This window comes from Bombus pyrosoma, linkage group LG6 (genome assembly GCF_014825855.1).
Source record: "Bombus pyrosoma isolate SC7728 linkage group LG6, ASM1482585v1, whole genome shotgun sequence".
In the NCBI taxonomy this organism is placed as follows: Eukaryota; Metazoa; Arthropoda; class Insecta; order Hymenoptera; family Apidae; genus Bombus; species Bombus pyrosoma.
This window is the reverse complement of record NC_057775.1, coordinates 8,065,774-8,078,117: the sequence shown is the minus strand read 5'-3', so window position 1 is coordinate 8,078,117 and position 12,344 is coordinate 8,065,774. Positions and strand designations below refer to the sequence as shown.

General features: G+C 40.0%; 1 protein-coding gene across 5 annotated transcripts in view; it reads left to right on the top strand.

The window, feature by feature from the left end:
* The first annotated feature begins 291 nt into the window (after window positions 1-291).
* Window positions 292-12,344, top strand: part of LOC122568072 (Down syndrome cell adhesion molecule-like protein Dscam2) — a 120,611-nt gene continuing 108,558 nt past the window's right edge. For all 5 annotated transcript variants that reach the window (XM_043727397.1, XM_043727395.1, XM_043727393.1 and 2 more), the window contains exon 1: window positions 292-825. In XM_043727397.1, the coding sequence (XP_043583332.1) occupies window positions 798-825 (28 nt within the window). In that variant the 5' untranslated portion in view covers window positions 292-797. The remainder of the gene's footprint in view (window positions 826-12,344) is intronic.

Here is a 12,344-nt window from a genome sequence, read left to right as displayed (position 1 = left end):
GAGAGACAGAGAGAAAAACGGACAAAAGCGTAACGCATCGCAAGCATCTACGAATGCTGGATGCGTGCAACGGCCGCGCACCGTACGTCCTCCCTTTCATTCTTTGTGGCACCTGCAGCTACCCTTTCCAACCCCTACGACACGGCCGAGCGAAGTAAAAGCGAGACAGTGGAAAGCTGAAATCGGCGCGAGAAGGATCGCTATAGTTCGCGAGGGAGAGGGTTGGACGCATGCGCGCGAGGACTCGCGGGGGTTCTCCGGTACGATCAGTCGTGGCCGGCGGTGCCGGAGGCCAAAGACTTTCGCGAGGGTGGACGCGCCGCGTTTTCTGCCGGACCTCTTTCGCTCTATCTACACCTATCTGTCCCCTCCTCTCCTCTCCTCGGCGCCGATTTACGCCGCGACTGGTCTGGCCGCGCACGTATGACCCTGCACCGCCACCGCGTGCACTTTCGCGGTCGGCTGCACCACCATCAACGTCGATCACGACACCGATCGCCGTGTGACAGAGAAGTCCCTAACCATCCGTGACTTACCATCGTCGCTGATCCTCGCAGCCTCGTCGTCGCGTGTTACTTCGCGCGTACGTCGCGGCCACAGACAGAGGATCGGAGGAACGAACGCGACCTCTGACCGGCTACCGGTCGATCGACGCGACCGCGACCACGACCACGTTCCACCACGACCGAGCGCCGGCACCGGTGTGACGTTCGAAGACCACCGGCTAAGTGCTCCTCGTTTAAGTTGCCTTCGACAGGGTTGACCAAGAGGTCCAAGGACGGGTCAGGATCCGAACGATGCTGGCCAGCTGCCTAATTTTTGTTGGTAAGTGTCCTGCGATTACGAGTCTGTTTCCGCGTGTGTCACGCTGTCCGTTAACTTTGCGAGTTGATCTTGTCGGTCGTTGAGTGAAGTTTCATAGGTCTCGCATGAATCCGATTCGTGAAAAAGGCGCGATAGAGCCGTGTTCGACAGTCACAGACATACTCGTGCACGTTACGCATTCGGATACATCGTTTCGTTACGTGTCAGACGATGATCGATAGAAGTCTGCCAGGTGCTTTCAGAAATTTTCACAAAACGCCGTTTCCATTTTTCCCCAAATTTTTTTTTCTACCTTCCTTTTTCAACGTGGATGTGCTGATACGAGGGATGAAAGGGCGAACTGATTTCCCGGGTATCTCTGACGGAATTCGCCGGCGCGTAAAATTACCGCGAAAAAAAGAGGCGCGGAAGCATCGACGATAGTTCCGGGATTTTCGCAGTGCTATTTCGGGAAAAACCAGCTGCTTCCACCGTCCAGGAAACAATCGCACGTTCGTCGTGTACGGACGCGAGTGCGTCTACCCTCTTTCTAAAAGTTTCGCTCGGCAACGCGTATTGGAAACGAGATAACGACCGAGCACGTGACACCCGTGTAAATCTAATTTGTGAAATAGAGGCGGCGAATCTGCGCATCCTATCGAGCCGTCGAATCAAAGGACCACGTTCTATGCGGCGTAACTTGTGTGCATGAATGCATCTCGGACATCAGTGAGTGAGTCATGTGTGAAAACGTTTCGTACGGTATGTCTGTTAGGGACGTGTTCCTTTATTCCAACTATCACATACGTGAATTCTGAAAAATCGGTCTTCGACGAATGATTTTTCATTTTTTACGATTTCTTGTGTACGCATACTTTTCTAGTAAAAATAGTCTTTTCTTTTAAAAGCTCCGAGTTTGATCCAATTGATGAGCATGTGTGCGGATTTGCGAATACAATTGGGGATTTAAAAACGTGAAAATATATACAATGAAACGAGAAATATCTTTGGTTAGATTCTGCATTTTCTATTACAGTAAGAAATTTCCCAAAGGTGATAGAAAATTTAACGCATACTCGAAGAAACTTCTGAACTGTTTCAACATTGAGCGTTGGATGAACTAAATCTGGAGTTGAATGTTTCTTCGTAACGTATTCTCTAGACAACGTCTAGATCATCTTCTATGTGTTACCTAACCGTATGAAAATACTGAAACGCGTTTTTGTATTTCGAGTATCTGGATGGTTCGTAGTAGGAAAATCTCGTTGAACACATATACGTTTGTAATTCATATTGGCGACATTCACCGATATAATATGACACGTATACGTGCCTACAGTACTCGAAAGATAAATTGTTTGTATAATTAAAAACACTTGGCGTGGAGATAATTCGAATTGAATCGAAGTGACGAAAGAAATACCGTTTACTGTAAACGCAATTCTAACAAGTGCCTACATTACGGAGTGCTATCGCGCTACGTATCTAAATTTATTTATCGTTCGAATCATCCTAGCACATAACCTTCTAAAGAAATACTTTCTCGATTTTCCCCATTTTTCTCATTCGAAGTCTGCTTAAGCTGAAATAGGGATTTCTAACAAAAACGTGACCCATTATAAAATTATCATATCCAAACTAGTGGAATCACGATATTATTCCTCGAGTACCCTCCGAATTTACAGAGCAAGTTCGGATCAGCGCGGCTGCCAAATTTAACTTTCTCTTCTAGCTTTCCACGAAATATTTTCTTGTCTCGTTTCTAAACGTAAAATATTCTACCTTTATCTCACAACCGAATGTCTCTATTTTTCGCTTTACGAATAAAATATTTCATTTTATTTTTACATTAGAACTTTCATGCCACTATGAACTTTTAGTTCCCTGTTTAGCCTTTGGCTCGCGTTTAATAATCTTCGTAATCGTAAAACGTATCAAATAGCAAAATGCACCGCTGTTCGAATACGAATATTATCAACTATAGAAATGAACGACTTTCACTCGCTCGTTAAATTTCGTTGGACGGCGGTCGCGTTCGTTCGAGAGAAAACCGATGTTCGAGTACATATATTATGACCGCGTTAAAGGAACAATAATCGTACGACGGACTCGAACGAGGCTCTATTTAAATTCGAATCGAAAAATCACGGGCATAATCGTGGCCCGGTTAACGAACTGCGTCTTCCCGGCTTTTTCTTTTAGATATAAAAATTCTCGATCAACCGGTGCCGCGTTCGTTCGTTCGTGGAATATATCTCGTGGAAATTTCCCCGTGAAAAAGTCTCGTTAGAGAGAATCTCTCGTCGCCAGCAAAAAGGAAAAACTGTAATTTCATTCCGAAGAACGTGCGCTACGCTACCAGGCCCATGTTTTCATTTCAAAATTTGCCAGTGAAAAATGCGAAAGAGGATCTAACACATATTTTTCGGATGCGAGTGATATACTTCTCTAGAGAAATTATACTATTCGAAAGGAAGAACGTTGCCTTCTATTTAGCACGGAAATCTTTCATTCGTTTTCTTTTTAACAATTGAAAGTACGCGTAAACCATGTTTCATTAGAAACCTTCAAAATTTAATTACAATTAACTCGATTGTAATGAAAAAATTCACTAACCTACTTTCAATCGCTGAACAGTCGAATGGTTAATAATTATTACTAAAGAAATCAGATATTAATAATTATCAGTGATCAAATGAATGCTTCAAATATCGTTAATTATTTCCATTGCTTCGAACGATTATCGAAAAACGAATTCTCTAACCGGTCAAAATTCTGTACCAACATTTTTCCAAATTCTTAGCTTCCGCGTTTAATAAGTTTCCCCCCAGTAATACGCGTGTGTACGCATGCTCGAACCGGGAAACAACGATTATTTTACAAAACGAGGAAAAACAGAGGATATCAAAATTGAATAGCCACCGTCATGGAAAATGCTGCGTAGGTGAAAATCTATTCTACCGTAACTTTCATTCTGTCTCTCGACGATATCCATTATTACGCTGGGTAACAAGCGAACCAGGAAAAGCAAAAAGAAAAAGAAAAAATGGGAGAGAAGAAGAAAGAAAAATCAGAAAAAAACGCGGGAATCGAAGGGAAACAAACAGTCGGCGCGACTGATACGGACGATTGGCTTTCGCGACGACGTCCACAAAGAGCTACATCGTCTTATTTGCGTTCGTAAGAACAATACGTTTGTCCGGACGAGGATGAGACGACATCGCTCAGACAATGAAGAATGTCGATAATGATCACGACGCATCTTAAGACCTCTCTCGTTAACGTTCTACTGGCTCTTTCGTTTCTTGCAGGAAGCTCTCTGTACTTTTCCTGAAGGAGCTCGCCACCCGGTCAACTCTCTACCATCGTCCCATCCCTCGCTACCACCCTACCAGTCGCTGTCCTCTCCTTATCCGTTTCGCACTAATTGCGGACAATTCCAGACTTTAAATCTCTCGAATCTCGAAAGCCTTTAATCTCGACGGCCGAGCCTTAACGACGTCGCCGTGTTTCGTAGAGCGACAGTTTGAAATTTAAGCGCTCGAGGAGGCGGAACAGACACCCTTAATAAGGTTCCTCCATCGTCTCGTCCTTCCTCTGCCTACTAGCCTTCTCCTCTCTTTCACTCTCCACGATATATATGTCGCCCTCTGTCTAGCTGTCCATCTCCGTCTTACTTTCTCATACGCTCTGTAGCTATTCGGTTCATCGTCTCCTCTTTCTTCGTCGTTCACCTGACCTCACCTACACCGTGCGCCCGATAGCACACAGGCGAGAACGTTAATGGAATATTTTAATGACTAAGCAAACCTTTAATCAACCTTTGTTCACCGGTAGTGCATTGTGCGAAATTAGGGATAAGCAGATAAGATGTTGGCGGTGTCTTATGGCGGGCGCGAGGCGATGGTGGAGTACGGATATGATCCTAGTCGGCCTGATGGCTGCTTTACGGATATTCTTGGCGTTACGACTTCAACCAATAATACGTACGTAATTGCTGTGTATAAAGTGATAGCGTAATGGTATAACAATGGGACGCAATAGGATCGAATGGTACAGTAACGAGCGAGATAACATTCGTAGGATACATTTGCGTGTAACATTCAAATCGCACGATGTAGGTAGACGAAATAGAGATGTCGTGGAGAAAAATATTAAGATTTTTATTTACCCTATGAAGAGCTTCGTTATCTTCGTATGAAAATATGTCACTGCATCTGAGCGTGGGAAATTTTGGATTTTGGAGAAATGGAACCTTCGAAAAACGTATTGCATCAAACGATTGGTCTTTGTGTAACGTTTAATTCGAAAAAGTCGTGATAATCGCGGTAGTTCCAAAGAAAATACCTTGTAACTCAATGAATGGCTCGCTCCGAATATTATACGATATCCTTACCGTGATACGTGATTAATAAACGCAAAAATAGCATGATCACGAGGGAAAGAGATATCTGCGTTTTTACGCGAAAACTAGGGATCTAATTTCAATAAATTTGATCATTTTTGCGGTTATATGATCATTAACGTTCGTACAAATAGGAAAAGAAAAACAGTGAGGGCTTGCACCGATAAGAAGTCGTATTATCTGTTAGCGTTTTCACATCGAAGTAACTTCCACGTTTCTTAACGATTTCTTTACACACTTCAAACAATCATTCGACAAATTTATAAAGTCTATTTTTAAAGATCCTCGTGTAGTTTTGAATGATTTTTCAAAGTTGTTGTTCGAATTTTAAACGATGCTTATTTAACAATTTACTAGCTTTGTCCATAGCTTTTCACTGCAATTACAATGGGAACATCGTGCAGCTAACCATTACGTTATTCGCAACAGTTTCAAGTTCCTCTACTCGTTTCAAACTTTTGACGCAACTTTGACCAGATCGAGAGAATCTAGTAAATCTACGTCAAAGTTGAAAATCTATATCTTCTGTCTATCCATAGCGTAAAATAAAGTTCCCAGTAAGCGTCTGTAGCATGTTCGAGCTAATCTCGAATTCCACTGGATGGATTTCCATGCGATTTTCACCGTTTTAAGCAGCATATCTCGAGTAGGATTTAAGCGCGTGAAACATTAACCTGTGACAGAAGAAACCACGAGACAGCAGGAAATATAAGGAGACAGTTTCGCGGATATTCGCGACGCAACAGCGACCTTCTTCGCTGCGATCGTATTTTCTTTAGAATCGCTAGCATAATATAGCGAGGCAATATGATTTCCCCTTCGAACAATGTCTTCCTCTTTCCGGAATGCGGCATGTCAAAAGCAACTTCACGACTTCGCTGTGTAACAATCGATGTCGTTTCACGGACTACGGGACGTTTACCGATCCAATAGAAATCCACAAAGTCGTCAGCCATGTTATTAAAAAATATAAAAAATATAAAATCGATAGCAAAGCTAGTACTTCTAATAAATAATCCTCCTTATATCAATGTATCTAGAACTATCGAAGTGGTAGTTTCATTCGATTTACACGTGTTTCATCTTCTTATGATACGTCAAGAGACCATCGACATTCGGATGAGAATTTTTAACGTAAATATAAAATTTTCTAATTAATTTTGTCGAATTATATTAACAGAGAAAGTTGATGATATCGAAGAACGTTGATTTTTTAGAAATAAGAATACCTAGCTTCGACACTAGGATTACCAGACTGATTTAAACAATCGGTTCGTAACTTTTCATAGAAATTTTGCAAGTTTACGACGATATGCTTATTTTTAGGAAAAAGCGATTTTTTATTGTGGTACGTGGATATACTTCTTCCCTTACGTTACATATTCTTCCGTGTATCTCTCATTTTGATCTCTTCGATATTTTTATACATCACCTAGTCTTAGCGTTAAGGTATATTATCCGTAACTTGCGTCTTCTTCTAAATTGCCGCGTCGTTGAGTAAGATACGTCTGTGTTACTTGAATTAAGCAATAGGTCAAATGCGATCTTTATCACGATTACGCGTATGTATCGTAGAGAGGTAGGACGAGTATACGTACTTAAAACACGTAAGCATCGAAATGAACGAAAGTAAGTGGTCGTCACGCGAAAGGCAACGTTTCCTCGGAAATGGCAAAATGGCAGGTCAGAAGCCGAGCTGACGCGCGAATCGATGCGAAACTAAATTCGAAATGTTCATCGACAACGCTAGGTAAAAGTTACTTCTGGAAAGCGCGAGAAGTTACCGATTCGGAACGAAACTCTGAAACTGTTCTCCCTATGGCTGTCTATGCCAGCAGTAGCAGCCGAGAACGCAAAAATGCTCGTTTCCAAATATGATATAATTATAACGAAATCGCGTAATTAAAGTTTCGAAGCGTATGCCACCTCTCTTCCTCTGTTCCTGTCTCTATTCTATTCTCGTCGGCTCGGTTTATTTTTCCAGCGGAATAACTTCACGGTAAAAAGAACGAACGAACGAACGAATGAACGAACGTACGAACGAACGAACGAACGAGAAGTATCGATCGAACTTTATCGCGAGACGTCAAGCGGGAAGGTTGTTGTCGAAAAACAAAGCGACCGGATCCGGTGAACGCAAATAGCTTAATACTCTGTCTCGAAAATAAAAACGGGGAAACAGCAGGACGCGGCTCTGCGAGTGCTGTCAGTCACTGTGAAAATTATCGCTCAAGTATACCAGCGGTTTGTACACGGATCCCTAGACAGTCTGAAGGGTTGCGCTCTCGCAGAGATGGCGGAGCCAACAACAAGTACGAGACATACGGATAAGGTATATGCTCTGTCACTTTCCTTCTCTCTCTCTCTCTCTATCTCTATCTCTATCTCTATCTCTATCTATCTATCTCTCATCCTCTTACCTTCTCACCTTCTCTTACTCTCTCATCTATGCTTAATCCTTCTCTTCCTCTCTGGTTACATTCCACGTTCTCCGATTATGTGGATAATACGAGACAACGTGACGGGCCTATATATACAACCAGATAGGCACACCCTAGGCTGGTTGAATAACTTATTCGTTATGAATATAGACTCCAGGAAACTGATCCGTACCACCGCGTTTACACTCTAAACTACCACTTACGCTTGCGAGCACCCTCGTCACCGGACGGAAGGGACATCTCACGCTGCAATCGTGTTGCTAACTTTCGCGCTTATCGTACCCACGTTTCGTGGCCGTTCCTGACGTTTTTCGTATTCTTGCTCCGCTGAAATTTTTTTTAGCTGCAGACAGTTGACATGGGAAGGTTTTTTGTCGTTTATCATGCAGAAGGTTGTTGGCAGAGAACAATCGGAGAAGGAAGCTGAGAATTTATTCGCAGTAAGGAAATTTTGTTTAGTCGTGGTAATGGACGAATATCAGGTATAACTGAATCTCGTCTGGTCAATACCGTGGATGAAGTAACAAATCATACTTTAAGTTCATTGACTTTCTTTATAAGAACGACTCTGCTAAACTTGAATCTCCTTGCACAACGATTCAGTAGTTGTGAATAACGGGCGACGATTGGCTTCCTTGCGGTAATATTACAATTTCATGCAAATGAAAGTACGCTTGTAAAATTCCATTCGTTTCGTTGTCAAGCTTGTTCCAATTACGCAAAAGAATCTATCGATAATTTGTAATTTACGAGTTGAAAAATATCATTAAAAGAGGACTATCGTTTATTATCGTAATTTGAGCGAATGTTTTATAAGCAACATCAGAATTATTCTCTGATATTGCTTACAAGAAAAGTATCTCCTTTACCGATTCTACGAAATAATTCGAAACTTTTACAAAGGTATTATATTCTGTCTTTTGGCATACGTTCATGGCTGTATTCCGTAACTTTGCGCGAGTGTAGCAATGAGAAATAAACGCAACGTTTTATTAATTCCGTTTCCTGGCCAACAGTCCGACATTTTTGTTTCAATATTAATCGTGCAGGAAACACGTAATGAGAATACAAAGTAGAAGTTGCAAACGTTATTGCGCCCTCGCACGGAAACATAGGTACCATTGTACGATGTTATTTATATTTTCTTCCCTTGTTATCCTAGAAGCCATGCAATCATCGTATTCCTTTGTCGAATAGCAAAAATAGAGTGCTAGTAGCGTGCTTTTCAGTTAGACGTTCGTGAATCGAATTACAGCCGGTGCTTCCGTCCAAATTCAATTCAACATATCCCTGCTGTTTAGCGAGAGCATATTCAATTTAATTCGATCCATATTATCGTCTGGAACTCTTTCTCGATTCTCGCTTAATGTTTCACTCCTTTCTAGTTGATCGTACTATTTTCGCCATTTTTAAGAAGTTAAAGATACACTGGTAATCTTATGGCACTTTTTTCTATTCAATTTCAATAAGCATGAAACGAAATGAATTGTAAGATACTGTAGAAGAATCTTAAATCATCTACTAAACTGAAATGTTCTTTCTTATGAATTATGTAAAAATGCTCGATGGTATCTAAATCTTGTTAAGTTTCAAGTGTCTCGTTGAAGAGTTCAATTGGCAATTTCATCTATCTTTCTGTTGTTTATTTATTCCATTATTAGAAAAAAAAGAGATACACGTAAGAAACCCAGGAAATACATTTTTCCAGTTGTTTTATCGTTGATCGTCAATGGCCAAGCTACAAGGTACATGACCGTACTTTGACAAAATAGGATGACGTCTATAACTACCACTAGAACATTTAATCTTGGCTCATTAAATATGTATTAAGATGCAGCACGTTGCAAATATTCTTTGGAACTTGTTAAGAAGCTTGTCAGTATCAAAAACTTTCTTGATTTCCAAGTATCAGTTTAGCATATACATATGCATATAAATCCCACTTTATCATACTTGCATTTCTCTTACTACGCTACTGCGCTTCACTCGCATTTCTCCTAAAATTTCCTTAGAACTTTCAGTTTCTTATCATTTTATCTTCCTTATCATCCTCTTCGCCGTACGGAATTCTTTACTACTTTCTACCACGCAGTTCTTTTTTTTTTTTTAATTCATCCCTTCTTTTCGCTTAACCGGATAAAGGAATTTTCAATTGAAATACATAAGTATCTACTTTTCTTATCGAGCACAATATTCGTCCAGGTTGAGTATCGTCCTTTTTTCCATCGTTCATTCCAACAGTTGTTTCTTGAATTTCCTTCTCCCCGTTTCCGATATCGTCGCGAACGAGAAACTTTTACGTTCGCCATTGCGAGTCATAATATCTTCTTTCGCTGCCCCTTTCCGTGTCTAATTTTATTCCTTCCACGTCATTCGTTTCTTTCAATCTCGCAAAGCACGTTTCAATTTTGCTCGTATCGTTGAAAAAATATAGAACGGATATGCATAACTGTTTGTCTATGGTCCCAGTAAGGCAGAAGAAAAACATCGTCGAGGCAGATGAGATTTTCAAACGCATCGCCACGTACGAAACTCAACCACGACACATGTTTTTATTCTTGTGCCATCGGTCGATGCCTCTTTCTCGTTTTCATCGCTTTCGCTTCGAACGCGACTAAACGATCTCCCGTCTTTTACATGTTTGCAAACATCGTACATTTATAGAAATTATATAGCCTTCTGTCTCCATTATATCTTTTATTCCCTTAGTATTTTTGGTTCGTATTTTTTTGTCAAGGTACATATTTCTCCTCATTCATTGAATGCTACATTATACCGAAGGTAATGTATACATTGCGAGGAATTTAATCCAACATACAGTTTTTATTATAATATTTAATAGGCGAAGCAACCATGACAATTTGCGTCCGCGATGATTCCGTGACAATTTTTGTTGGCAAATATTTTCTAGTTTAAAGAAGTTCATCTCAGTGAGAAATAATAATATTCGCTTTTTTTACTAAGTGTTGCTTGATGATCACGCGTTGCTCAAATTACTGTTTTTGTTTGATATTATATTTTTACATAAAAAGCAATATTCGATAATTGTAAATATACGTGAAAAGAAGTTTCACTATTGGTGCACGTATTTGCTTGCATTTATTCTACTAATAAGATACATTTTGTGAAGTAGAAAACAACGTAATTCAAGAGCTACGCTCACGCAATGAGTTTCTGACCCGAATTACACGTGTAACAGACATTGACACCAATTAGTATTAAAGTACTGTTTTAAAGTACTTGTTACGAAGTATGTTAAACATATGGGCCAGAGAATTCTTCGATCTCTAAGGATATAAATTTTGAAACGCTTATTCGATGCATAACGTGTTCAAATTATTTATTAATAAATGGCAAATCAAATATTCTACAAACTCACGTGCGCTTTGTTTCGATAAAGCTAAGAAGTTAATTAAATAAAAAAAATTGCAGTTGGAAAGATACATGTGGCATTTTCATCTTCGGTCATCGTACTTTTGTAATCATACCAACGTGCCAATTTGCATTCACTCGATCATTGTATTTATGCAAATCAAATTCAACTACCTTTAATAATCGATAATCAAACATGCAAATGAACTACTAACTAACATCATAATGCAACTATTCTCCGCTACGATAAAATATATTTATTCCTACAATACTCACAGTGTTGCGAGAAAGATCTGGACAAATCATGCGTGTATTGATCAAGAACAATCGAACAAAATTAGTCTCTTTTAAAGGATTACCGTAATCACTGATGTAACCCAATTTTTCTGTCGACAAAATTTTTCAGTTATTGAAACAATTAATATTCCCATGTTAATAGTAGTCAGCCTATTGTATAATAATTACTATAAGCTAATACAAATTTATCGTTAGCGATCGTGAAAATGTAAAGCCATAAATCAAGTTCAAAGACTAGTTTTATTTCCCCTCATTTTGGTGTTTTTCACGTTACAAGAACGAAAAGCGATTTAAACACGTTAGATCTGAATCTATGACTGTCACCTCTGACCCTGGTTGATCATGGGAAGAAAGGTCCGCGTCTTGGCTATTTTCCTTAGCGAACAAAGTTAGCCGCGCCCGGGCATTTACAATTGAAATTACTTCGCTCCTCGTCTCTGGATTATTACTTTAAAGTCTGCCCACGGATATCCGCGCTGTTCTTTTCCCGTGTTCTTGATGGTTCCGGCTGGTTGCCGGGAAATGCTACGCCCTGGGGTCACGTCGCGTCATATCACGTCGTCATGAAATTCTTCCCTTTCTTCGCGAATATAACAAATTTGATTTTTCCTTTTCTTCTTGCCGTGTTTTCTTTGTATTCTTTTTTCTTGCCTTTCTGTTACGTAATGTAAAAATGCGAGCAAAGGCGTCAAGGTTAACCCAAATTCCAACGCTGCCTATTCCTACTTCATATTACCGCACGTTTTATTAAGCTTAAGTAAAGAAAGCTTTAAAGAAAAGATTTAAGAAATGTGGTAAAACGTTGAAGGAGTTTGGAGCTCAAATAAGATACCTCTTTCTTTAATTATGAAAGAGGAATATTTTTAAATCTTTTTCTATGGAACATTAGACTTTTATACCACAAATTTTCTATGTCATCTACAGTACTTTTGATCGAAATACCTACTGTAAAGATTAATCGAGAAAAGATAAACAGATAAGAGTAGACGACGTTTGCTTCCATAATTTTTTAATACTGCACGAGG